Source organism: Aspergillus pseudotamarii (assembly GCF_009193445.1).
Source record: "Aspergillus pseudotamarii strain CBS 117625 unplaced genomic scaffold BDV38scaffold_47, whole genome shotgun sequence".
NCBI lineage: Eukaryota > Fungi > Ascomycota > Eurotiomycetes > Eurotiales > Aspergillaceae > Aspergillus > Aspergillus pseudotamarii.
In genome coordinates this window covers 79759-104317 of record NW_022475061.1, presented here as the reverse complement: position 1 = coordinate 104317, position 24559 = coordinate 79759, and the positions used below count along the sequence as shown (strand labels likewise).

Below are 24559 nucleotides of genomic sequence, written 5' to 3'. Positions count from 1 at the left end.
GGTTTACAGAGGTCTAGATAGTACGGAGATAGGTCGACCCTCTGATCGTACGTCAAAGATAATCGGCTTGGGGGTTTTTTTTTTCAACCAGGCTCAGCTACTAGTAATGATCGCTCAGCTGGATAGATCTCCATGTAACCGTATAATTGGAAGTATTTTCCTCCGATCAATGCCCCTACTGTTGAGCACAGACTTGCCTACCGCTAGTATTTATATATATATAGAGAGAGTTACGTAGGTCGGGAGATGATCAATCACGTCCTGCAGTATGATTACTCTCTGGCCTACCTTCCTCAAAATCGATTTAAACGATCTCTCGGGAATATAGGGCCTCCAGATCAAGCACAGACCTATAAGCACCTTAGACCTTTATCGAACGACCGTTTGCAGGTGGAAATTTTCCATGGTTTCTCCGGACTCGTATACCATGAAGGGCAGGAGGCTGCAACCGGAAGGATGAAACTAATTTGACTAACGATGGGATGATGATTAGTCAAGAGCGTCGGCTGTCACACGTGAGAGTAGGCGAAATGAGAGCCAAGAGAAAAAAAGCAAAAGACAAGACCAAACAAGAAAAGCGAAGAAAAAACCAAGCAAAAAAAAGCAAAGCGAAGCAAAAACCAAGCAACAAAAACCCAAAGCGAAGTAAAACTCTGCCGACCATGGAGAAAAGCTCGTGATGACGGCGCTGTCATTGGTCGGTGGGCACACCGCGCAGGCAGAATTTTACACCCGTCTTGCATTAGGGTTACATTAATTTGCTACAACGATCCACCCAAAAGGCCGTGGGTGGAGCATAATATTGGCAAATATTGGCAAATAGGCTTGTCCCTCGGCCAAGAAGGCTTAGCAGGAAACGCAAGTCTTCCGACTCCCGAGGCGTAAGACGACAAACAGGGAAGGTGTCGTAATTGCCTAAGTCTCAGTACTCAGCCAACACCCCCCCGGAGCCCGTATAGATTCATGGGGTCTGGGGTTTGCCCATATAACAGATGAAGATTATAGCATGTGATGATGTAGGTGGCTGATGCCGCCCCCAACTTTTACAAGCAACTCCGAAGCGGAGAAAAGAGGGTGTGGTGGTTGATCTCCCCCAGACGTTTGGCACATGCCACAACCGTTTCGCTATAATGCACGGCACCCCTTTGGCGTAGCAACCTGGGCTATCGATCTTCGCGTGTAGACTGGGGGGCAAAATAGAGTGAACATAAAAAGAAAGGCAAGGTACAGGCGGATGCTGGAAAGGAAAAATACTAGTATCGGCCGCAAGCACTCTGTAAGAATCAGTCGCCGTTCATTGCAGGAGCCAAGGATTTCAGGCGGGAAAAGGCGCACTGCTACTGGAGAAAGAAAGAGCAAAATCCATACCCTGACCCACGAAACCCCCCGAATTTGCCCGTGGAAGGATGGTCGGGTATGATTCCTTTTGGAGCAACAGCATAGATGATCCTCCGCCGCTTACGGCACTGATCCACCCGTGTCCATAAGGTTGAGCCAACCGGGGCGGCATGAAGCAGACGGGCTCCGGATAAGAACCAGTGAGTGGTGTCTTTCCAGCCAGTAAGCATCACTGCGACCGGTCCGATCCGACTCTCCATGTGGAAAAGCGAAAGCACATGTGGTGGAGTCAGATTCGGCCGACTTTCTCTTTTGCTGGCGCCATTTCCGGGTGCGGGCGAAAATTTCAACATGGGGACCCCATCTTTCAAGGCCCTCCGCATTGTCCTGATTCGGCAATCCTACTGTACCTCTCCGCATGGCCCCTGAGCCTTGCGTGAGACGCTAAGCCTTTGGCGAAGCCTTATTGGGTCCTTGGCTCTCTGGACGGCTCGCGAAACATGCCCATAATGCCAACCCTTTAGCGTCATCTGCAGACTTTTTCCTCTTGGCTAATTCAACTGTCGGACGCCTAAGAAGTAGATAAATCCCGGCGATCCCAAAAAAATAGGGCTCCAGATATAATTCCCAGGAATGACCTTCTCCTCGTCCTGGTGCTTGTCTTGATTTCCTGCCCCTTCCCCCCTTCTCGCCTGATATCCAGAGATATAGGATAGGTACAGTCGAGACACACAATCAAACATGTGGACAACCACCTGTGGCTTTCGGGGCCGAAAGCTCCGTTTAGCCATCACCGTCACCGCCGTCCTCGGTTTTTCACTCTTCGGTTACGATCAGGGTCTGATGTCCGGTCTTATCGCCGGTACTGAGTTTACGAAAGAATTCCAACCGCTATACATCCCCGAAAATGCCGAACCCTCTTACAAGGCCCATGTCTCGGTCCTCCAAGGTGCGGTCACGTCTTGCTATGAAATCGGTTGTTTCTTTGGTGCCATTTTCACCATGATGTTTGGTGAACGGATTGGTCGCACACCCTTGCTGGTGGCTGGCGGTATCATCATGGCCGTCGGTGCCATTATCTCCACCGTTTCTTTCGGTCCTCACTGGGGTCTTGGCCAATTCGTTATCGGACGTGTGGTTTCAGGTCTTGGAAACGGTATGGATACTGCTACGATTCCCGTCTGGCAGTCGGAATGTTCTAAGGCGCATAACCGTGGCTTCCTCGTCTGTTTCGAAGGTGCTATTATCGCTGTCGGCACGTTCGTCGCCTACTGGATTGATTTCGGTCTCTCCTATGTGGATTCTTCGGTTCAGTGGCGGTTCCCCGTGGCCTTCCAGATCCTCTTTGCTGTCTTCGTGACCGTCGGCGCTCTTATGCTGCCCGAGTCTCCTCGGTGGTTTGTTATGCGGGGATATGACAAGGAGGCTTGCGAGGTGCTTGGTGCTATTAACGACCTTCCTGCCGATTCGGAGGAGGTGCTCGCCGATTTCAACCTCATGAAGGCTGATCTTGCTGCTACCCAGGATAGCAAGGCCAGTTGGAAAACTCTCTTTACCTTTGGCAAGACCCAAGAGTTCCAGCGTATGATGATTGGTTGCTCTGGTCAGTTCTTCCAGCAATTTACTGGATGCAACGCTGCTATCTACTATTCTACCCTTCTGTTTGAGAACAACCTGCACTTGGAGAAGCGTCTTTCTCTCATTCTAGGTGGTGTCTTCGCTACTGTCTATGCTATCGCTACGATTCCCTCCTTCTTTATGATTGAGAAGGTTGGTCGCCGGAAACTTTTCTTGATTGGTTTCGCCGGCCAGGGTCTCAGTTTTATTATCACCATGGGCTGCTTGATTAAGGACACTGAGGAGAATGCAAAGGGTGCTGCTGTTGGTATCTTCCTCTTTATCATCTTTTTCGCCTTCACGACTCTCCCCTTGCCCTGGATCTACCCTCCCGAGATCAACCCGCTCCGTACCCGTACTATGGCTGCCTCTGCCTCGACTTGCACCAACTGGATTTGCAACTTTGCCGTCGTTATGTTTACTCCTGTCTTCTCCTCTGCCAGTCCCTGGGGTATCTACCTCTTTTTCGCCCTGGTCAACTTTACTGCCATTCCTTTCGCCTGGTTCTTCTACTGTGAGACCGCTGGCCGTGCTCTGGAGGAAATTGACATTATCTTTGCCAAGGCTCATGTGGAAGGCAAATGGCCATACCAGATCGCCAACACCCTGCCCAAGCTCAGTCCTCAGGAGATGTCTCAGATGGCGACCGAGCTGGGCTTGGATGTGTCGGAACAGCCTGTCGCATATGGAGCTGAGAAGGCCGAGCTTGCCCTCAGCAGTGGCGAGAGCCAGGAAAAGCAGACTGCTAATTAGATTCGCTGTTTTATGCAACCGACGAGAGCCGTGTCCCGGCGGACCGTTTGCTTTTAGGAGTTCCAACCTGGAGACGGAACGCCTGAGGTCGTGGCATCATGACCACTCAGCTGGATAATCCGCGAGTGGTTTTCATTGTCTTACTCATACCCCCATTGTTTTTATTATTTTTATATTATCCATTCATATATATTTATATATGTTTGTTTTCATAATGTCCATAGATTTTCACTAGTGTGATACCGATACTCAAATGGTCAATTTTCATTTCATTGATGTGAAAAATCTCTACATCTCCGTTAGAGTCGTCTGTCTGTAGCATAGCAACGGAGGGGTGCCAATTGTTGCACTCATGGCTATTAAAGGCCCCTTGAATGCATACAAGGGGTCATCATGCCATAGATATATTCTCGCGTCTAATTTCTACGTAGCGCTACTGGCAGCCTAAAATGAATCAGTTGTACATTGTCGACCATGCTTTACTGGCTTGTATGCTTTCCTATAAGCTTGACTCCTCAATATCGTTCTCCTAGAGGAATTAATAACGAGCTTGTGCGCCATAGCTCTCTACAACCATATGGTCTCTCCTTGAGGAATGTAGTTTGGTTCGCGAAACATCCACTTTCGATTATATATTAAGTTATAGCGAGGAGTCGACGCATACTAGCTACTGACTTAGTACTGCTTTCCCCGGCCGGAAGAAATCCCAGGAGTCGAAAGTGGCTGCGGTGTAATTCTTAGTTCCCCCATATAAAATTTCATTATACCCCGAATAGCTGACCATTTCATCACTGAATCTTTTGGCCCATACCAAGTTTCATCTCACGCGGTATCTGGAATTAATATCCAGATTACTAATACTGCACGTGATATCTAATCCACTTTTTATCGTATATTTACAATATAACTAGTACCAATATAGTATAGCTAAAGGCGGCCAGCGGTTGAGCCAATCAGATACCTTGTTCACCAGTCGAACGGCCCCCCTTAACAAGATCGTTTCTTCCGGCGAGGTAAAAGAATAGGAAGATGTTTTGAAAGCTACCGGATAGAAAATGTTTGACGTACTAGCGAGTGAGACCTGCAGCTGCTGGGGGAACTCCGAAGCCCATGTTGAATGCAACGCTACTGGAGTTCGTGGGTCACGGCCATATATTGAACCATCCTCATCATTCGCCGTTACAATATCCTAAATAGGCTACGGCTATACCCTCATACTAATCCAGATTCGTGGGGTGCATATACGCGGAGGCATCCAAATACCACTCTATCCCACTACACCGAAACTAGTTGCTACACCAATTCTTGGCTAGATAGCAACGAGAAATTTACTCAATTGCCACCTGTGCCAAGTGAGTTATTCAGGTAGCCTTCACTCGGCGAGGGCATCAGCTTCTTACCTAGATTCTTCAGTAGGTAGGTAGACCGAGGGGTGTATTGCATTGTGTCCGATGGCCAAAGGTATATAAACCCTGGAGATGTCCACGAATTTAACTGGGAAGTATCCTACTTCACTCCTGTTCTTCCAAAAGTAAAACAATTCCTTCTTCGAACACCGGAGAAATAGGGTGAAAAAAAAAAAGAAAGGTCAATACCAGGCAAGTCTATCTCTTTCTTTCCACATCTCTTCCCTTTTCTATGTTTATCCTTACCCGGCAAGCACTTTCTGGAGCTCACGGTGATTGTAAGGGGCCTCTTCAGCTAACATGCGAGAGAGTTTAGGTTAAACATATACGAAGCCCTCCTAAAACCTACAAGATGCATCTTCCCAGCCTCGCCCTTCTAGCTGCGACAGCTCCGACAGCTTTGGCGTGCACTTTCGGAATCCAATTTCGCTATATTCGTGGAGGTGGCGCTTCGGAACTCCAGTGTATAGGGTTTGCGTACGACCATGACAACGCGGACGTCATGAATGAAAACAAGGACGCTACTTCCAGAATCCCATGTGGGGGTGGTTGCACCAACCTTGACTTCAAGGGAAAGACATACCAATTCTGTTTTGACAGCGCCGCTGATATGGACATCCACGGAGCCGCTACTGTTCAACGTGTTGATGGCGGCGTTAAGGTTAACATTGTGCCTGATGGGGAGAAGAAGGTAGACAAATTTACTGCCGGCCTCGGCAGTGTTGTCACACACGCCTTCTATCGGTCTAACATTGGGTGCCCCAGTGGGTGATTCAAGGGGTATGAGTGGTCGACTTCAATTGGTATATACAATATCATGCCAGTGTTGACTAACCTTAAATAGGCCGAGGGCTGTCATTCCTAAGCGGCTTCTTCCCCAATCATGTTGAATAGATTCAAGCATTATCCATAGAATTCCAAGTCATTCCCGCTCAGGAATCTTATATACTCAATATAGAGAAAGAGGAAACCAGTCGAACCGTAGAATAAGATGAGAATCACTACGAACTACGCGCAGAAATATAGTGTCCGTCGATCCGTCGATAACCGGAACTTGCAAACGCTGCAAACGCTTGCAGCCTGATGCCACGCGCTATGCTCATTTTTGCCTCAGGCATTAGTGAGCAATTGTTGTTAAAGAGCCGATGGCAAATTTAAGGGTGCTAAAACTCAAGTGCCACGGCATGGGTCTTATCATAACCATAGATACTCTTTTGGTTCTCTATCTATCTTTATACAAATAGTACCCCACAGGCCTTGTTTTACAATACATTTCCGTGATTCAACCTATATTAGACGGTTGCTTTGGACAAAGGGAATTATGGACGGTGATTTGCCTGGCAAACCTCGAGATTCGGCGAGAGATTATGCTACTCATTACTAGTATGTATAAGAAGCTCTGATCAAGCTTCACTATATCATTTAACTCGGTCTCTGCACAAGAAAGGAAAATAGTACATCCTATCTACTTTCCCCTTTTACCAAGGCGCCGTCAAGCTGACTATCAACCTCCTTTACGAGAACTAACTTGGTTCCAAATTATTCGTTTGCACAAGCTGTTGCTTTCGGCACTTTCCTCTCAGTCTACTCAGTGTGGAGAGTAGTTTCTGGCTGCTGGCAGAACTACGTCGGATGTGACAGTATGGATGCGTTCGCCACAAGGGACCCAACGAGTCCTCCAACAATCCTTTCTCCCACTACGGAGTATCGTTACATGAACTAGACCTGACAGATAACATCTCGCACAAATTTACTCCGAAAACAGGTGAGGGACTAGTCTGTGGGGCTGTTTCTTATCTGATCATTTGATTAGATTATCTCTGCCTTGCCAAGCTATCCCATTCCGTTTGGATAGTAGTGCATCGTCCAACCTTGATTGTGGAACAGCCAAAATACGAGGGCTGGGATGCTTTTACCTAATCCCAAGCTGTAACTAAGGCCATAGTATGCCGCTGTTGCCGTGCGAAAAGACGGGAGGCCAATCTATGATTCTGCATCGGCTTCTTCATATGAAGTAGAGCCTATCCTTAGTAACCCACAAAACGCCACCAGGGCATGTCAGGACCGTGCCTTTTGGCCCTACGATATTCTTCGCTAATTCGGCCAATGCATCTCCACCATGTATGCTACCGTAACCGAGGCCCCCGGTCGTAACGTATTACTGTCAGTATCATGCCATGGAAAAAAAAAAAAACATACCTGGAGAAGAGCATTGAATCCGCCTATTGTACCACCACTAACACTACTGCGCTTCTTGCCTCACAGTGCTACGATACAGTGAAAAACAGACGCATTGTCCTTAGCCGTCATTGTGCGAGGATCGAAGAACTCGTGGCTCATTTATATAGGGTGGAGTTTTCTTACCGAAGCAATATCAATTAGTGGAACAGTTACTGCATGATGAAGAATCTAATCACACTAACTTAGTCCCGACCCCGCACCAATTTAGAACTCAATGTCGCGTATAATAGCAATAGCATTGGAAGACATGAATTGTACCATGGTTCCAATTTACTGTCGTCGACATGGCATGATCTTCAAGGTCGAGTTATTCTGGTAACCCTATTAGGTTCATGTTTTACGGGTGCTTCCGTGAGGAAAACAAGCAAAGGTAACGGCCGAGAAAAAAACAGCAAAACAGGGTGTCTATAAATTAAGTCTGCCTGTGAAGAGGGGCATGGCTCCACTCTTTCCTAAACTTTTACGTTTAAGCGTGGGTTTTCGGCAAATTCTCCTCACTTCCCTATAATTATATGGCCAGGGCCTTGCCATCTGTCAATAGGAACCTACTTCTCCCTGCTAGTCGCAGTCACGTCTGTCATATTACGCCGAATGGACCATAGAACAACGGAATCGTCTGGGGCTGGCGCTGGCCAGAATTCTCGGAAGGACGACGCCATTATCACTCAGGTTACCAAGGGTGTTATGGCCAACAAGGTCTTCCTCGAGGAAGAGGGCCACTCGGATGAGGAGAGACAGTGTGCCATTAAAGGAGATGCTCACTTCCATCGCCTCGGTTGGAAACGGCTTACCGTCGTTTCCATAGTTGAGGGCATTGCTCTTGGGAGCCTGGGCTTACCGTATGCATTCGCCACTCTTGGTATGGTTGCAGGGGTCATCATGACAATCGGTATTGGCTTTGTTGCAATGTATGCAAGCTACAACATTGGCCAGGTGAAGCTCAAGTACCCAGAGATCGCTCATTATGCGGATGTCGGGAGGCTACTTCTGGGAAACCTCGGATCAAAGCTATTTATAGCTAGTTTCGTTTGCCTGCTTATATTCGTCGTGGGATCACACTGCTTGACCGGTGCCATTGCCTTTAAGACCATCACGCAAAGTGACGTATGCTCGGTCGTCTTTAGCATTACATCTGCTGCAATTTTGCTAATACTTGCGATTCCACCGGCATTTGCAGATATCGCCATACTAGGCTACATTGACTTTGCCTCGATTATTCTAGCGATAGGGGTTACTATGATTGCCACTGGGATTCAAAATGCAAACGGTTCTGGAGGGTTTGCAATCGACCTTGCCGCATGGTCTCCGTGGCCGAAGGAAGGCATTACTTTCGCCGAGGCTATCGTATCCACCAACAGCATTGTGTTTGCCTATTCCTTCGGTGGTTGTTTACCATCGTTCATGGAAGAAATGCACACCCCGGAGGACTATGTCAAAACTCTCTGGTGGCTTGGAGGCATTCAAATCGTCATTTACACTCTGACAGGCTCTCTTATCTATGCATTTGTGGGGCCAGAGGTGCAGTCTCCTGCCCTACTGTCAGCGGGTCCTGTTATCTCAAGAGTTGTATTTGGTATCGCGCTTCCAGTGATCTTCATCTCGGGCTCGATCAACACCACCGTGGTCTGCCGGTATATCCACGGAAAGGTATATCGCAACTCCGTTGTCCGGTACATCAACACCCCAAGAGGCTGGATTACATGGCTTGGGCTTGTGCTTTTCGTTACACTTCTTGCGTGGGTTATTGCTGAGGCTATCCCTGTCTTCTCTGAGCTACTCTCCATCATTTCATCGCTGTTCGTTTCGGGTCTATCCTTCTATCTCCCTCCGGTCATATGGTATGTACTTCTGAGAGAGGGTGCATGGTATGAGAAGCGCAACTTGAAAACTGCTATGTACAATGGCGTGGTGTTCATTGTTGGGATGATCGTCTTTGGATGCGGCACGTACGCTAGTATTGCTGAGCTGGTGAGTCCCTCCCTTTTACATCAGTTAATTATGGGATGCTAATGCGGACTTGGTAGATTCATAAGTTTGAGTCAAAGTCCATTAGCAAGCCTTTCACGTGTTCTGCCTGAAACCTGAGCAGAGAATACTAAAAGCGCTGAATGGATTCGCTATGGATATGTAAAGAATTAATAGGAATGTTACTGTGTTTGCATGATATCGTCCGGGGGAACAGACAAGAACGCCTTGTCTAACATTCAGCCTAAATCAGCCCCAACAAGATATTGTTATTTAATGAGCACTTGCCGTACCATGACTGGGGGAAGGGTAGTGCTGGCCGGGTAAATGCTCAAATGTTAGCCAAATCAAACAGCATCATTTGAAATCATACGAATTCGATTGGCGGCCTCATGAACCTGACTTCATTGGCCGAGTAAGATCATCATGATGGAGAAGTAATATGCAAGAATATTTCTCAATGGCTGCGGTGGGACAAAGTCGAGGGTCTGTTCTCTTCCCTGACCGGTTAAGATTGGATCTAGTCGGGGTCAAAGAACACATGGAGTGGTAGCATCGTACTACTAGTATATGTCCGCAATAAGAGCCACCACCGATTTTACCAAGCCGATTTGAGAGCAACCCAATGAGAATTGTGTTTAGGTAACATAAAATGCCCGGGTGTTGGTAGTGAATGACGTGACGAACGACTAAGATGAGAATAGCTGCCAGGATGAAAGTCATTAGGGTGGGTCAGAGACTACTACTGATAAGCATCTAGCGTGCTGCTTGTTCATAGAGCCAAGTTTTTCCGTTGAAGCACCTGGTACTACATTACTAGGGCCAGGAGATAAGACCCCCAAGGAGCCAATGGTACATTGTACGACATCGAAGCTAAGCATACGCCATCATGGATATCCAACCAGTCCTCTCCATCTCCCCTGGGACTCCTGCACCCTAGTCTATCTCCTTTTACCTAGCACTATCGCCGCCGGAAGTCCGTCCACCTGCCTCTCACTGTCTCACGGTTCACGCACGAGCTAAGCCTGTAGGACCTATTATAAGGATGGTCGCATTCCAGCTGTTCGCCCCTTGTGGTATCCGAATTGTCAATCTCTGTCCCCACAGAGAATTATCCGAGCAACCTAGGCTATTCCACCATGTGTATGTGGCGACCTACTCTCAAGTCTTCTATTAACTGATCACAGCCATTAAATACAGCTCTCTTAAACGGACAAAACGTCGTCGACAATGCCATTGCCGCTCGGGGACCGAGCCAGGCCTTGGACTCGGTGGTCAATGAGCCTGCCGGCTACGACCCCGAGAAACAGACTTACGAAGTAACGGCCACGGCAGCCAGTTCCATGGACAGTGATGATTTTCCTGAGCCGACACCAGAAGAGCAAAGCACCCTTCGTAAAGTCGCGGGTAACTTGCCGATCGTATCCTACTCGCTGTGTCTGGTTGAGTTCGCTGAACGAGCTTCCTACTTCGGTTCGCAGACCGTCTTCTCCAACTTCATTGAATTTCCTCTCCCGAAAGGTATGTTTGCCATCATTAAGATGTGAGTGAAAGACCTGGCTGACAGTAGTTGTTAGGCGGGAATGGCGCCGGTGCACCACCACGTGGCACGCAGGAGACTGCTGGAGGGTTGGGAATGGGCTTGCAGGCCAGTTCCGGATTGGTGTTGCTGTTCGCCTTTTTGGCTTATATACTTCCAATTCTGGGAGGATGGTAGGGTTGCACTCTTCCCCTCGGTTGCAATGGTTGTCCACGTTCCCTGGTGCTAATCCTTGCAGGTGGGCCGATGTTCATGTCGGTCGATATAAGGCCATTTGTGTAGGTGTCCTGATCTGCGGTATCGCACATTTGATCCAGATCTTTGGTGCCATTCCATCTGTTCTGCAAAAGGGCACGGCACATTCAGCACCTCCATTTATCATAAGTTTGCTCATCCTGGCACTTGGTGCTGGTATCTTCAAGCCAAACATTGCACCGACCATCCTGGACCAGCACCGGAGCAAGAAAGCCTACACTAAAGTGCTCAAATCCGGGGAGAAAGTCATCGTGGACCCCGAACTGACCAGTAACCGCACCATGCTGATCTTCTACGGGGTAGTCAACATCGGTGCTTTTTACATGCTGGCTACCACATACGCAGAGAAGTACGTGGGCTACTGGCTTGCGTTTCTGCTGGCGGGGATTATCTACTTCCTCTTGCCTGTGGTGCTGGCGTTGGTTTACAAGAAGACCTACAAACAGCCACCGAGTGGGACTTCCGATCTGAACCACGCGGTGAAGATTATCTCCATGGCCCTGCGACGCAACAAGTTTCAAGTCTGGCGCAAGAACTTCTTTGGCGCAGCGCGACCAAGTGTCTTGGCCACGGAGGGCATCCAGGTGGAATGGACCGATAAGCTGGTAGATGATGTTCGTCGGACCTTGGGTATGCCATCCTTCTCCCCTACACTATACATACTATCCAATACTGACCCTCCACAGTCGCAACGGAAGTGTTCTTTTACTTCCCGATCTACAATATCAACGACGGCGGTATTGGCTCGGTCGCAAGTAACCAAGGTGCCTCGATGACGACGAACGGAGCTCCAAATGACCTGTTGAACAACTTTAACGCCTTGACCATCATTGTCATGACACCCGTGTTGAGCCACATCTTCTACCCCCTACTGTTGCGCTACAACATCAAGTTCGGGCGGATCAACCGCATCACCTTCGGTTTTGTCCTAGCTATGATCTCCGGAGTGATCGGTGCCATCGTCCAGTGGCGCGTGTACAAGACCTCGCCCTGCGGATACTACGCCTCATCCTGCGACGCGGGCGTCAGTCCAATCCTGATCTGGTGGCAACTTCCAAATGTCATTCTGGGTGCCCTGTCAGAGCTCTTCTGCAACGTCACGGCCTATGAGCTGGCGTATGCGCGCGCTCCCCCTTCCATGCGCGGACTAGTCATGGCCATCTTCCTGTTCACCACTGCGCTGTCCAGCGCACTGGGTGAGGTGTTAATCCCCGTCACGCAAGACCCTTATTTAATTTGGATTTGGGGCGCGCCCGCAGTGGCGTTGGCTATCCAGACCATATTATTTTGGTTCCGCTTCCGATCACTGAATTATGACGAATTCATGATCGAGGAGAAGGATTATACAAATATCACGCTCACGACGGAGAGTAAACGGGAGGCCAAGGAGTTGTAAGGGGATGAGCGGCTGGTAGGGGGAGATCATGTAATGACTTCTGCTCGGAGTGAGTCTTCTTTACAGTAGAGCGTACGAGATCTCCATGGTTATCTTAGTCCATCATTAGATCGGTTAAATATGGTACAACAGCTTCTACTCCGTATTATGAGGGTAATTGATTATTATGGTTTCTTTATTCGTAGATTCTGCACTACTATATCACCACGCAACCATCTTTGTTCTCGTTTTACGAATGAGCAGTATTTCATTAACTTGCCAACAAAGAGGTATATGATATCCCATAAGCCCAACCAGACGCCAGAATTGTTGTAAACGTCCCTTTAAGAAAAAGAAAATCATCAAAGAAACTCCGACTTCCTCAAATGGAAGCCACCGTAATCCGATTATCAAACTAAACCCAAGGACACTTCGTCAATCCCGTTCGTAAGCACGTATTATGTCTATATTCGTCGTCCGGCAGCATCTCCACCGGTATCCTCTACTTCGGATGACCTGGCGGTGGTCCCATCGGGGGTGAATATACGCCGTCTCGCGCATATGCGTTCGGTGGTTGCTGTAGCTCGGATCCGTACTGCTGCTGGCCGAAGTACCCCTGGTTTGGACCGTAGTTCTGCCCATATCCATGCTCGGCGGACGGTTGATATCCTGGTGGCGCCGGTGGTGGTTGAGGTGGATATTGCTGTTGCTGCCATTGGCCTGGCGGAGGTTGCGTGCCGGGGATCCAGCCGGTGCCATAGATGGGTCGTTGGCCGTGACGACGGCGTTTACGAGCCGAGAGACATCTACCAGAGATAAACTGTCAGTAAAGCATGCCGAGAATGACGACGATGAGATTCAACATACGCGTAAAAGAAGAAGGCTAGGAGTGCTACTGCAATGATGATGGCCAGTAACACCCAACGGCCCCAGTTATGCCAAGACGACCGACATCGATAGATGTTCCCCCACCTATCGCGGCAACTGGCAATGGTTAGTCCGAGATTCTGTGAAATGAGCTCAAATGTGCAGGTGGTCGCCGATCAATGCTATGACGTCGAAAGTTGGGAAGCGACTGGGAGAGTGACTTACTATGTGACCATGATGAATGAAACGAAGAGCGCAAAACGAACAGATAGAGCGATTGAAGAGGGAGAGAATGCGCCAGAGAGGACAGAAAGTTTTCTTTTCGTTCTTTGGGCTAGGGCATGCGCGCCTGATATAACGAGATATGCCGAAATGAGCCACCGTTGGCAACCAGACCGGATCCGGATTAGTGACTGCCTGAAGTGACTGCCTAGGGTTGGCTGACGTCACGCGACGGTCACGTTCCAATCAGACGGTCAATTGGCTCTTGGCCCCAAGTCACCGGCTGAGGCGCAGCGGAATGATGAGGTTGGGCTGTGCCGAAGAAAGACTACCGTGGAAGAAGTCTGGATTCTGGAACGCCGCGGGTGGCTGACAGGGCGGAGTTCTTTATGAGGTTGATCCTTGGATGTTGAACTCATAATAAGTTTCTTAGGGCAGGAAATCAGGGATTCTTCTACGGACAGGGTCATGTGACCCAGTGACGATGAGCATGCAATCGCAGAGCAGTGAGGGTTCATCCTTGGTACTATTAGTACTCGCATCGATGAAATCACCTCAACATCGCGACAATCCATTCCATCATCATGACCCACTGTTCATGCAGGTGTCTCTCCACAGTCCATGCCTTACCGGGCGACCCCAGGGCGATCCTCTCTAGCGTCATGGACACTCTATATATATCGCAGAGCACAGTTCTACCGTGACGCTAGCCACAATACACAAGAAAATCATCGAAAACGTTGGGAATTCGTGAATTGTTGACTTATCTAAAGCGATGCAATCGGACGTACGACATGACTTTCAAGGCAGATTATCTACGCTTCCCTGGAGGTTCATCGAGGAGTCGCCGATCGACGATAATCCATTCGCCCATGCGAAGTCCTCGGAGCAAGATCTGCCGAGCGGTTGAAAGAACTGGTGCCAGCGACAGCATGGCCCCAAGAAGTGTACGGAGTGTCTTATGGTTCTCTTAGAAGGATATTGCCCAGTACACTATAAAGTTGACTGGCTCAAGGGCGCCCTCGTCATGGCTAATAGGTCAATTGAACCTCGAACCGAGGCCGGCAACGCATATCACGGTTCACTGCGGGGATCTCTACGAAGCTCGCAATCATATCTTGACCCTCTAGCATATATTGGATCACATCGTCATCGACCATGATCGATAATCCCATTCGCTTGACATGAACCAGGCGAACGATGCCTCTCGGGTCAACATGGGCATGCTTGGCCAGCTGCAACGTCAGATCGCGGACGGTCCGCTTGGCCAGGTACACCGCATGGTAATAGGGACTCGAACGGTGACTCTTCTGGATTTGGATGTAGAAACAAGCCACTAAGGATCGGTTAGCTTTCCCATCGACTGCAAGTCGAAATCGGCAAATCTCACCGGGCGCCGGGTCTGTCGACATGGCCTGGCCCGTCGTGATACTCGATGACCGTTGAGTGGGAGAACGAGACGGTCGACCCTGCAAACCGTCTTCAGATGGACCGTCGCGGTCGGCATCGCCAGGCACGTCCGTCCCATCGGGCGTATGGTTCCCCAACGTGATGCTAGCCAACTGATCAGGGTCGTCCTGCTCATCCCCGGGTAGAGAGAACACGCTCACCGAGCGGGGGGACGAGAACAACTGCTGCAGATCGTACAACACCTTGTACAGGTCGCCTGGGGTCGACACGCTGGGGGAGCGACTCATCGATCGGGTCGGGTCATTCGGGGTCGTCCCGCGCGCGACGTTCCGGCGCTTCTGCTTCTTACCTAGGGCACCCCCGTGGTAGTCCGCCCGGGCGATCTGTTTCTCGACACGCTCAATCGACTTCTGGATGTGAGTGACATCGTTGGCTAGCTTTCTTTCGGCACCATGATCCCGGAAAACTTTCACTCGGCAATAACAGATCTCCGCCTCCGTCTCACCTGCCAGCGGGCCTTCCGGGGAAGAGATCCTCTCCGTCTTCGCGCATAATCGCACTGGAACTCCCTTGACCCCCTTGGATTGAGTGAAATCCGTGGAGAGAAAGTGGAATCGCACGAGCATCCGGCATTCCGACGGCCGCGCCTCACCCGAGCTCATCCACGAAACACAAAACTGGTTAAAGGATGCACTTTCGAGATGCCACGTCGGATCAGGCATCTCTTGGCCACCTCCCTTCAGCGCCACCACTTCTATCGCACACGGGCTGCTGCCGCGTCGCTCAGCGTCACTCCCACCTCGCGCGTCGTGCCACAGCTGCCAGCAAGTGGCCGGATTGGATCGGTGGGTGGGCTCTTCGAACGCGATTCCGATTCGGGTCCGGTATTGGACTGGTTCGGCGGGCGCGACCGGCGGGCGGGAGTCGACAACCGTGATGGTGTAGGCCTGGGCTTTGTTCAGATAGGTCACAGGAATGTCGCGGGCATGGTCGAACATCGCGGTGGGCGCATGGAGAATGACATGGTAGCGGAATCTGCATGGTTCGCCCACGTTAGCATCCACCGGTGGCCGGGACAGAACTGGGAAACAAGTACGGGATTTCTGGATGTGGGGAGACTCTCTCCGGGACATTCGACGCCAGCGATACTGAATGGTCCGTCGAGAGTTCCCGGATGGATGACACAAATGACTCTTTCCGATCGCACTCCTCCGGCGCCACGTATTCCCCAGGATCATGGTCATAATAGCGCGCGACGCCAGGTGGCGCATCGAATGTCGGGGCGAATGGGTCCGCATTCGAGAAGACCTGACTCGGGTCGAGCGAGGGAAACGCGGCGATATTGGCGGGTGACGGGTCATCCTGGGAACGGGCCGTCTGGGCGCTGACCATTTGTGTCCAGCGGAAGGGCGAGCTGGTCAGGTTCCACTCCATGGTCGGGGTGTGTAAGTCCCCCGCCGGGCTATGCAGAACGGCGCACATTTGATCGGGCAGTGGTGTGTATACGTCATGCGGCTGACTCGTCGGATTCACAAAACGGAGGGGATTCGAGCGCGTGGACGGTTGTTCGACCCAGGGCGCAGGCTCCAGGGCGCCTGGTTGGGCGTGAGTGACGAAGCCCTCCGGCGGGAGCGTCGGAGCGATCGAAAGCTCGGAAAAGACATGGGGGAAATCATTGCGAAATTCTCGAATGAGCTGCTCGTTCGGCTTCTGCGAAGTTTTCCTGAAGAAGTGCTGTTGAGCTGACGCCAGGGTGAATCTCGTTCGCGGTATGCGCGTATCAAATTACCTCTTGCCAAACATTTTTCCCGCCCCCTCGGATGCCGTCTCTCGAGATGTCGCGTGTGTCAGTGGGAAGGGGAAAGGTCCATGGTGGTACTAGGGCACCGGGGATTTCCTGTTTTATAACACCATAAGAATCTGCAGTTGGAACAATGGTGCCCAGCTGATGGCACGTTTGCTCCATCCACGCGGCATCACAATGAAGGAGTCGGGTGTTCGCTGTTGCTCACGATTGGGACGGAAGTGAAAGCCGATGAATGGTCTGGATGCACCTTCCCGCCAATCAGCGCGAGGGCACGGGGTCCTGGTCACGGGGTCTCTTGCTATCCCTGATCAACAAAGAAGAAGCGCTTTGAAGGGGACCAGAATTGCCCTCCTTCCTCCTCAACGAACACCCAAAACAATTGGCAGGTCGGTCTCGGGTGTACCTTCTCCCAATTCCTTGTGGGTGAAAAATCTCCAGGTGTATTTGGTATCCTCCGAGTCCATTCCATGTCATGTCTGTTAAGAACCTTTAGACCTTGCCAAGAAGCCAACGTCCAAACAATCGAGAATGACGTATCAATGACGCTGCCCGTACCATTGATCGTCTTGTCCCTCTTTTTAGTTTGACTTTCGCATCTGTTTTGTTGTGGAGCTTTGTGTGCTGCAGTCCGGAGGAGTTCCTGTCAACCTCCCCCATGCCTGAAAGTGGATGACCAATAAAATATCCCAACTCGGTAAGGGTCCGCCCATCGCACGTGATGTGACTGGCAATTGGTTCAATCGAACTTTCTAATACGTAAATATCAGAAATCGTATGGACGCGTAGTTATGATTGTTGGATCGCCTAGAGAATGCTCTGCATATGGGTTTGTTTTTCACACAGCGTTTCATCCCCTTCCATGTATGTACCTTTCCGTTCTACGTTTCAAGTTGATCATGCTGCATTGCCCTCAAATCCCAGATAGCAGACTTTTCGGCCGCCATCGGAAGGAGGCACTCGAGTGATATCATTGTCTACATGGAGAAGGTCCGAAATGGGAGTTAAGAAGCACTCGACCCGCATGCCACGTTGCTTCATCGGGCCGCATTGGTGGAGGTGGAACCCGAATGGGGTCGGATCATGGCATGAGTATCTCTGGCGCCATGCTGAACCAAAGAAGGTTGGATGATATATCTGTGGGCGAGGATCCGCATCCCTTGTGGCGTACCATTGTAAACCCTTTGGGTGGGAGAGAGAACATCCTATGAAGATATCCGTGCTAGTATGCGAGTGACGTCGCAACTGGCCAAACCGTCGGTGAAACCCCAGTACGAACTGGGTTGATGACCGGCAAATTAACAAATAGGATGGAATCAAATCGCGAGGTAACTTTTATGCACCTTGCACTATGTATCGCTGCCCAGCGTTTGTCCCGTAGATCTCCGTTTCCTATTCGCAGAGTTTAAGTGATCCATTTTTGAGACACCCAAAGGACGAATCTGCTGGTGTCATTAAGTTCTCTTGGCCGTTACATAACATTTCCATGGCGTAGCATCTCCCCAGTCCTTTGGACTCTCCCATCAACGCTGGAGGTTGCAGTCTAGACTCGTCGCGGTTCCACGGCCCAGCGCGGAAGCAGCCATGGTTGAGATGGATATGGTTCTGGGAGAGGTAGACAGCAACCCCAGAGAACCAACGCGTCGGGTCTTCTCATTCAATAAAGTTTGCCTCCTCTCCGCAGCCTGCAATCATTATATCAGCAAGGTTGCAGATCCTGATGAACCCCTCAAACCCCTGCATTCGAAGGCTGTTCCATAGCCCGTCCGTACGTCCAGGTCGATCCACCGTCACTGGACAATGGGAGACGGGAATAGTGATGCCATTATTATAGTCACCGCGGTGTTCCTCGGGTTATCACTGGTGACGGTCTGTCTGCGATGCTTTGTTCGGCTGAGAATCGTGCGCGCCTTCGGGTGCGATGATGCCCTGATTGTGACGGCGATGGTAAGCAGTCTCGCAGTCCGCTTCTCCTGGATTCGCACTGACAGCTCTTCAAGGTACTCAATGTGGCATTCGCCGTGTGCACTTTCCTCGGAGCCTCCTCGGGAATGGGGAAAACGATGGAATACCTTGCTGACCGACCGGACGACGTCCGTCGCGGATTTTTTGTCAGTGTTGTGGTTGTCCTGCGTTGCCAGCGTCTGTACTGACGGTTCTCGTGCATAGTTCTGGTGGCTAGGCCAGCTCCTCTATATCATCACCGTGACGATCGGCCGACTATCCATTGCCATCACCTTACTTCGCCTGACCGTCGAGCGCATCCATACATGGATTCTCTACGCCGTGATGGTGCTGTCCACGGCGGTGGGGATCGTCTTTCTTTTTGTCTCAATCTTCCAATGCCAGCCAGTCTCCTACTACTGGAATCTGCTATGGATGGAAGGCCACTGCCTGGACATGGACGCACGTCTCGGGATCGTATACATGTACAGCGGAGTGGTGGCGGCCTGTGATTTCACCATGGGCATTCTCCCCGTGTTCATCATCTGGCGGCTTCAAATGGATCCTCGCACGAAAGTCGCCGTCGCGGGGATTTTAGGGATTGCTTGCATGTTCGTTCTGGCACCACGCCCTGGCCGTTTATGTTGTTCTTGATACTAAACATCCTCCTACAGAGCCAGCGCTGCGGTTATCGTGCGCATCCCTTTTCTCAGTTCGGCAAAGAGTCCAGACTTTCTCCGTCAGTAGCGTCTCTTACCTAACCTGTATTGCCTCCCAACCCTAACCGTTGGCAGACGCAACCACACAAATATCCATTTGGTCCAACATTGAAGCGAGCTTGGGCATCACCGCTGGCAGCCTTGCGACCGTCCGACCGATCATCCGCATGTGGTCCAGGACGACTGCGGCCACTCCCAGCCAGCATAGTCTGTTCGCTACATATCCGATCACTAGCAAACGTCGCGGTACTGCCGATAGTCGAGATGATGCCAATAGTCATTCCACCTATGCCAGTTATACCGCACACTCTCAGTGGCCTCCACAGATGGCAGATGCTATTCCATAGGACGTTTTCGCTGGCTATCTTCAGGGTCGAAATTGTGCCTTCAGCAATATTTCGCTTCTCTTCTCGCTGTTCCTTATGCTTTACCATCCTTTCCTTTCTTGACATATACCATTTCATGCCCTAAAGATCTTTTCGTTTCTTATCTTCTGTCCCCCCCCTCCGTTGAATATGCGAAGATACCATTGTAATATAATATCAGCTTTCTATTGGATTATATTTGGGAATAGACAAAGCCCTAATTCTCCCAGTGGAACAGCTTCTTGGTGGCACTTTCCATGGCAGATGTGCCAGTGTCCTGATGACAACTTCTCGGCCTGCTTCTAGGTGTCCAACGTACGCCACAAAGGCAATGAGTGATATAGAGCGACAGTGCCACGCATTAACAACCTTTTTTTAAATCGAAACATATGCGACAAGAAGAGCAATTCATAGATTGATCGCCTTGACCTTTAGTAATGCTTCTGCATTCTGATATGCAAATAGCTCCAGATCTCCCCCCATGATCAAGCCACTCTTCTCAATCTCCTCGAAAAACTGCAATCCTTTCTCGTTCGGCGAAAACGGATAGTCAACGCTATACAACACATGATCAATGGAAGTCGTTTGCAGGAGACAAGCCAGCGGCGTCACCGAAAACATGCCACTAGTCGTGATCCAGATATTGGTTCTCCAAACCTCCCTAAAGCTTCTTTCTCTGCCCCATCGGTCCGAAATAGCAAACACGCGGTCCAATTGAAAAGGCAGCAGCTCACCCATGTGCCCGATCACGATTTTCAGCTGGGGAAAGCGATCAAAGAGACCGCTAGCAAATAACCGGAGGATATGATGTCCCGTCTCGGCGTGCCAGGCCCAGCCGAATGCGCTCAGCGCCAGCGCCACAGAGTCATGGTAGTTCCCTTGATAATGCTCCATCATGGAGTCGGATGCAAACGTAGGGTGGATATAGATCGGAACGTCCAGTTCCTGCGCTTTCTCGAATATGGGCCAAAAGCGTTCATCGTCGTAGAATTGTCCGTCCAGGTGATTATCCACCAGGGCTCCAACGAAGCCCAGTTGCGTCACACAGCGCTCAAGTTCGGCCACGGCAGCCGCTGGCGCGCTCATCGGGAGCATGGCGAATCCCGCGAGTCGAGTGGGATTCCTGGTAATGGCAGAGGCCAAGTCATTGTTTACTTCTGAGCAGAGAGGGGGTGGTAAATTCCCTGGACCGTGGGAAATGACTTGGAGGGATACGTTTCCTTTATCGAGGTCCTGGATACGTTCCTCCCCGAGGGACTCCAGCCTGGACAGTATCGCAGGCGGGAAGTTGGCATAATGAGCGCGGGCTTCTGCGCTTGCTTCGCGCACTTTGGGCGAGGCGTAGTGCTCTTCGAGGGTGATAAAAGGAGGCATGACTGGAGGAATATCGATGGCCGCAAGCTTTGTATCGCTGTCTAGTCTCGGAAACAGTAGTGGATGGTTGAGTTCTTATATCCATTATCTTTTAACTCCGAGGCCGAGCCATAAATCCGGCGTACGTGAGAAAGGAAAGTTATATGACGCGTCTATTTATACTATATTTATTTAAGTTGTAATCTGAGTTTACTTCCTGCGCTAAATAACACGGTGCTAACTCGAGTAATGCGCCTGGTGGATCGGTTGAGGCTCTCCCCACTATTCGTCGTCGTTGAACATCTGACTGCTAACTCAGATTGGCGCTCCTACGCAAATTGATTCAGCTTCATACCCGTGGTCCACTGAATCGCAGCTCGGACGATTTGACAAACAATTTCTACCTCCTCGCTGTTTTGTGGCGCGTATAGCATGATCTGTGAGGGAGCTATCTTAGCACTTCCTTGCCGTAACAGACCGATGTTGGCTATCGCCAGGCTTACCCATCCAAGAGGGACCATTGAAGGGACCGCAAACCGCTGGCCCCAGGCAGCTTCAATCACAGTGCGGGCATCCGCTGGAGAAAGAAACACATGCAGGGAGTTGTCAGCCGAGTGAGCATGCGCGATTTCATAGCCGACAGCGGCTGCTTCAGGATTGCATGTCGGTAGTTCCGACCGTGCATAAATGGCATCAGCCGTACCACCTTCCGTTTTAGATAGGTCTAGACAGAGTACGTGAGGATATTGGGAGTGGAAATTCTTCATCAGATTGAATAATGCCTAGGCGCTGCGTTAGAGATGTGGTGAGGGTGGATCTTTGAACTTCTCTCGCTTGTGGCTCGATGGGTTTCGGAAATTGCCGTTGGGGAAGGGTTCTTGACCGCGCGGACTGGATGTTAGAGCATGATGCATAATGCAGCCCGGCATTGCTTTTCTCACCTCGGCTTTAGTGATGGAGGCCCCTTTGTTCTTGGGGGCAGTGTAGATGGAAGACACCGGGGTCCAGTTTGTGGCATGGCCGACGGATCTTGCAGGTCATCGCCGCACCAATAGCTGAAGGCTCTTACCACACGGAGTCGGTTGACTTTGAGCCATCCGCGAATAGTGGGTGGTGTGCCACCGGTTCCTAGAGTGGGCGTTAGGTCAAGCACAAGCCATAAACGGATCATAGACGGTTTTCTCACCAAAGTTCACCCAATCCCGATAGTCATGAATGGCCCACGAAAGTATCCCTAGCGTGAAACTACCGGCGAACATAGGCCAGAGGTTTCGCCGTAGGTCTTGAGGAACGCTTACCCTATAGAGGGATTGTAGTCCAGGACGGTGAAGTAGGTTGGACATGGCGATAATAATGTTAATGATATGGCAAGCTTGTTGTAAATTGGATACTCCCATCCAGACTGATATAAACCGGCCAACCGGATAGATCGAAGACTGACGTCATTCCAGTCCGTGGAAAGGGTCGGAAATAAAGATAACACCGATCAGATTCCAGAAATTGCAACAGAACTGATGTCCTCGCGAGTGATACAGAGACATATCTCTTGAATGCATGGCTATACCAGGCTCAATGCATCGCTCAGCGGGACCACATACCATTCCCAGTCATTGTGTTGAGAAGATTGTCGTCGGGACGATCCGGTGGCTAAATCGTAGTCTCGCGACTGCCAAACGGTTTCAATGATGGAGCGGACACGCGCCACACTGGTGACCGTGGATTGGGCCATCGTGGCCAATGCCCTCAGGACCAAAGCTCGTCCACAGACCAGCTCCCCAGTGACCGGATCTTGCCAATTCTCCCCATCTGCAGGATCGAGCGCGACGGCAGCTACAAAAATGGGCCATGTTGCATTGATTATGAGGTTTTCTTTGAGTAAGGTGGATAACTGTTGAATGATCCTGCGGACGAGACTGCGAACGATTGGGGTAGATGGCTCCGCGTTGTACAACGCGCAGTGTAGATAGACGGTGCATGCTAGCCGCTTGAGATCGGCAACCGCCTGGAGGGCGCGGTCTTCTGGATCAGCTAAGACTTGTACGAGGCTTCCCAATCTTCTGTTCAAGGCAGCAGCCCTCATGCTGAAGTCCACCTCTTGAGCCAAGTCAGTGTCCATTTTGGGGCGGATCCGACTGAGATCCAGGATAGAAAAGAGGATGGAAACCAGCTCAGGACTACATCCCATCCACGAGTTGATGGAACGGTCAGTTTGATCCCAGAAAGAAGGGCCAAACAAATCGGCCTTGGCACACGCAGTTCGGCCCATGACATCCTGGAAAGCGAAGAATAGTTCTGCAAAGGCCGTCACCGGACATTGCGTTTGGTTGGACAGGTTCCTTCTCCGAAGCCGAATAATATCCTTTGCGCCTTGGAGATGGACGACCCATCCTTTGTCGCACTGGTCGACTATGTCGTATAGACTCAGCATCATCATCAGGACCAGGACTTCGGGATCCGGGGAGATGGTATAGGAGGGGTCAGCCGCAATCTTGCGGCGCAATTCTCCCAGAACTTTGGACTTCAATCGCACTGCGGTGCTTGTATGCGCTGGATTAGACTGGGACCAGTAGCACGCGGTCAGTGCTTGAAGCGCTAGGAGCCCGTTCACCGAGCCGTTCAAGCAAAATGGTAGGATCACGGAGGTGAAAGGGGAAGCAATCTTTAGACTTGACGTTGTCCGAGGACAGACTTGATCGATGAAATACTCAACCATGAGTGCGTGCTTCTGTGCTTGTGGATAGGGAAATACAGGGGGCGAGTACCACAAAGGGGCCTGCTCTAACCCTCCGATCCTATCGCGTTTCGGACCGATCACACTAATTTCCATGGATGACGGGTGTCCGGGGGCTCTTTTCTCGTCGTAAAGCCATCTTAGGGTCGGGATGTCTTGATTGACAAAGCTCCACGGATACACCGTGCTATTGGGATGCCAGTTCTGTTCCCCACTTGATACCACATCGGGTTTCTTCTTCGACTGCGTTCCTTTCCCCCAGACTCCTTCCCGTCCGAATGCTAACCCACGACTATGGTAGTCCGACCTCCATTTGAGAGTCAACTTTTCCCTGGTGCATTGCCAGCCTTTCTGCCAGCATCGCGTGCAAGAGGGTTCCTTTCCGTCGCACTTGACCCTACTCTGTCGACAGTTAGCGCACCCATTGCGGGTTCGGGTCTTTGGCGCATGACCTGGTTGAGACATGTCGCAATGCAAAAATTGTATCGAGTGAGTTAGACCATGGAAGCCGTGTGTACTTTCGTCTTTGTCGCTCAATCTGCTTCGTTGTGTGGAGATGTTGGGAGTTGATTAATAATCCAACCTCCATAGTTACGGGAGGTAATTGCACGTTTTGCAAATTCCACCACGGAGACTTTATAATTTATATCATTG

At 50.5% G+C, this 24559-nt stretch overlaps 8 protein-coding genes across 8 annotated transcripts; 5 read left to right on the top strand and 3 right to left on the bottom strand.

The window, feature by feature from the left end:
• The first annotated feature begins 1732 nt into the window (after positions 1-1732).
• On the top strand, positions 1733-3975 carry BDV38DRAFT_144710 (general substrate transporter). Its single transcript, XM_032051499.1, has one exon. The coding sequence runs from the start codon at positions 2080-2082 to the stop codon at positions 3706-3708; it is 1629 nt and encodes a 542-aa protein (XP_031911107.1). The 5' UTR covers positions 1733-2079; the 3' UTR covers positions 3709-3975.
• A 1042-nt stretch (positions 3976-5017) lies between these two features.
• Positions 5018-6113, top strand: BDV38DRAFT_144708 (uncharacterized protein). The gene is made up of 2 exons (XM_032051498.1): positions 5018-5306; positions 5431-6113. Exon 2 carries the CDS (start codon positions 5467-5469, stop codon positions 5884-5886), a length of 420 nt encoding a protein of 139 aa, XP_031911106.1. The 5' UTR covers positions 5018-5306; positions 5431-5466; the 3' UTR covers positions 5887-6113.
• A 1833-nt stretch (positions 6114-7946) lies between these two features.
• Positions 7947-9433, top strand: BDV38DRAFT_273087 (transmembrane amino acid transporter protein-domain-containing protein; the record flags this gene model as incomplete). Its single annotated transcript, XM_032057612.1, has 3 exons — positions 7947-9091; positions 9209-9323; positions 9380-9433. 3 exons carry the CDS (start codon positions 7947-7949, stop codon positions 9431-9433), a joined length of 1314 nt encoding a protein of 437 aa, XP_031911105.1.
• Positions 9434-10459: 1026 nt separating this feature from the next.
• Positions 10460-13309, top strand: BDV38DRAFT_273085 (uncharacterized protein; the record flags this gene model as incomplete). Its single annotated transcript, XM_032057611.1, has 7 exons — positions 10460-10463; positions 10521-10793; positions 10898-11033; positions 11099-11464; positions 11665-11699; positions 11802-12507; positions 13102-13309. 7 exons carry the CDS (start codon positions 10460-10462, stop codon positions 13307-13309), a joined length of 1728 nt encoding a protein of 575 aa, XP_031911104.1.
• A 1073-nt stretch (positions 13310-14382) lies between these two features.
• BDV38DRAFT_144525 (CP2 transcription factor-domain-containing protein) lies at positions 14383-16687 on the bottom strand. Its single transcript, XM_032051496.1, has one exon. It carries the CDS (start codon positions 16348-16350, stop codon positions 14611-14613), a length of 1740 nt encoding a protein of 579 aa, XP_031911103.1. The 5' UTR covers positions 16351-16687; the 3' UTR covers positions 14383-14610.
• A 1906-nt stretch (positions 16688-18593) lies between these two features.
• On the top strand, positions 18594-19803 carry BDV38DRAFT_273083 (uncharacterized protein; the record flags this gene model as incomplete). The annotated part of the gene is made up of 5 exons (XM_032057610.1): positions 18594-18814; positions 18935-18939; positions 18976-19348; positions 19412-19476; positions 19532-19803. 5 exons carry the CDS (start codon positions 18594-18596, stop codon positions 19801-19803), a joined length of 936 nt encoding a protein of 311 aa, XP_031911102.1.
• Positions 19804-20074: 271 nt separating this feature from the next.
• BDV38DRAFT_144647 (amidohydrolase family protein) lies at positions 20075-21770 on the bottom strand. The gene has a single exon (XM_032051497.1). The coding sequence runs from the start codon at positions 21193-21195 to the stop codon at positions 20230-20232; it is 966 nt and encodes a 321-aa protein (XP_031911101.1). The 5' UTR covers positions 21196-21770; the 3' UTR covers positions 20075-20229.
• BDV38DRAFT_273081 (Zn(II)2Cys6 transcription factor) lies at positions 21504-24370 on the bottom strand (the record flags this gene model as incomplete). The annotated part of the gene is made up of 4 exons (XM_032057609.1): positions 21504-21611; positions 21678-21956; positions 22371-22610; positions 22769-24370. The coding sequence occupies 4 exons, from the start codon at positions 24368-24370 to the stop codon at positions 21504-21506; spliced, it is 2229 nt and encodes a 742-aa protein (XP_031911100.1).
• Positions 24371-24559: the final 189 nt, after the last annotated feature.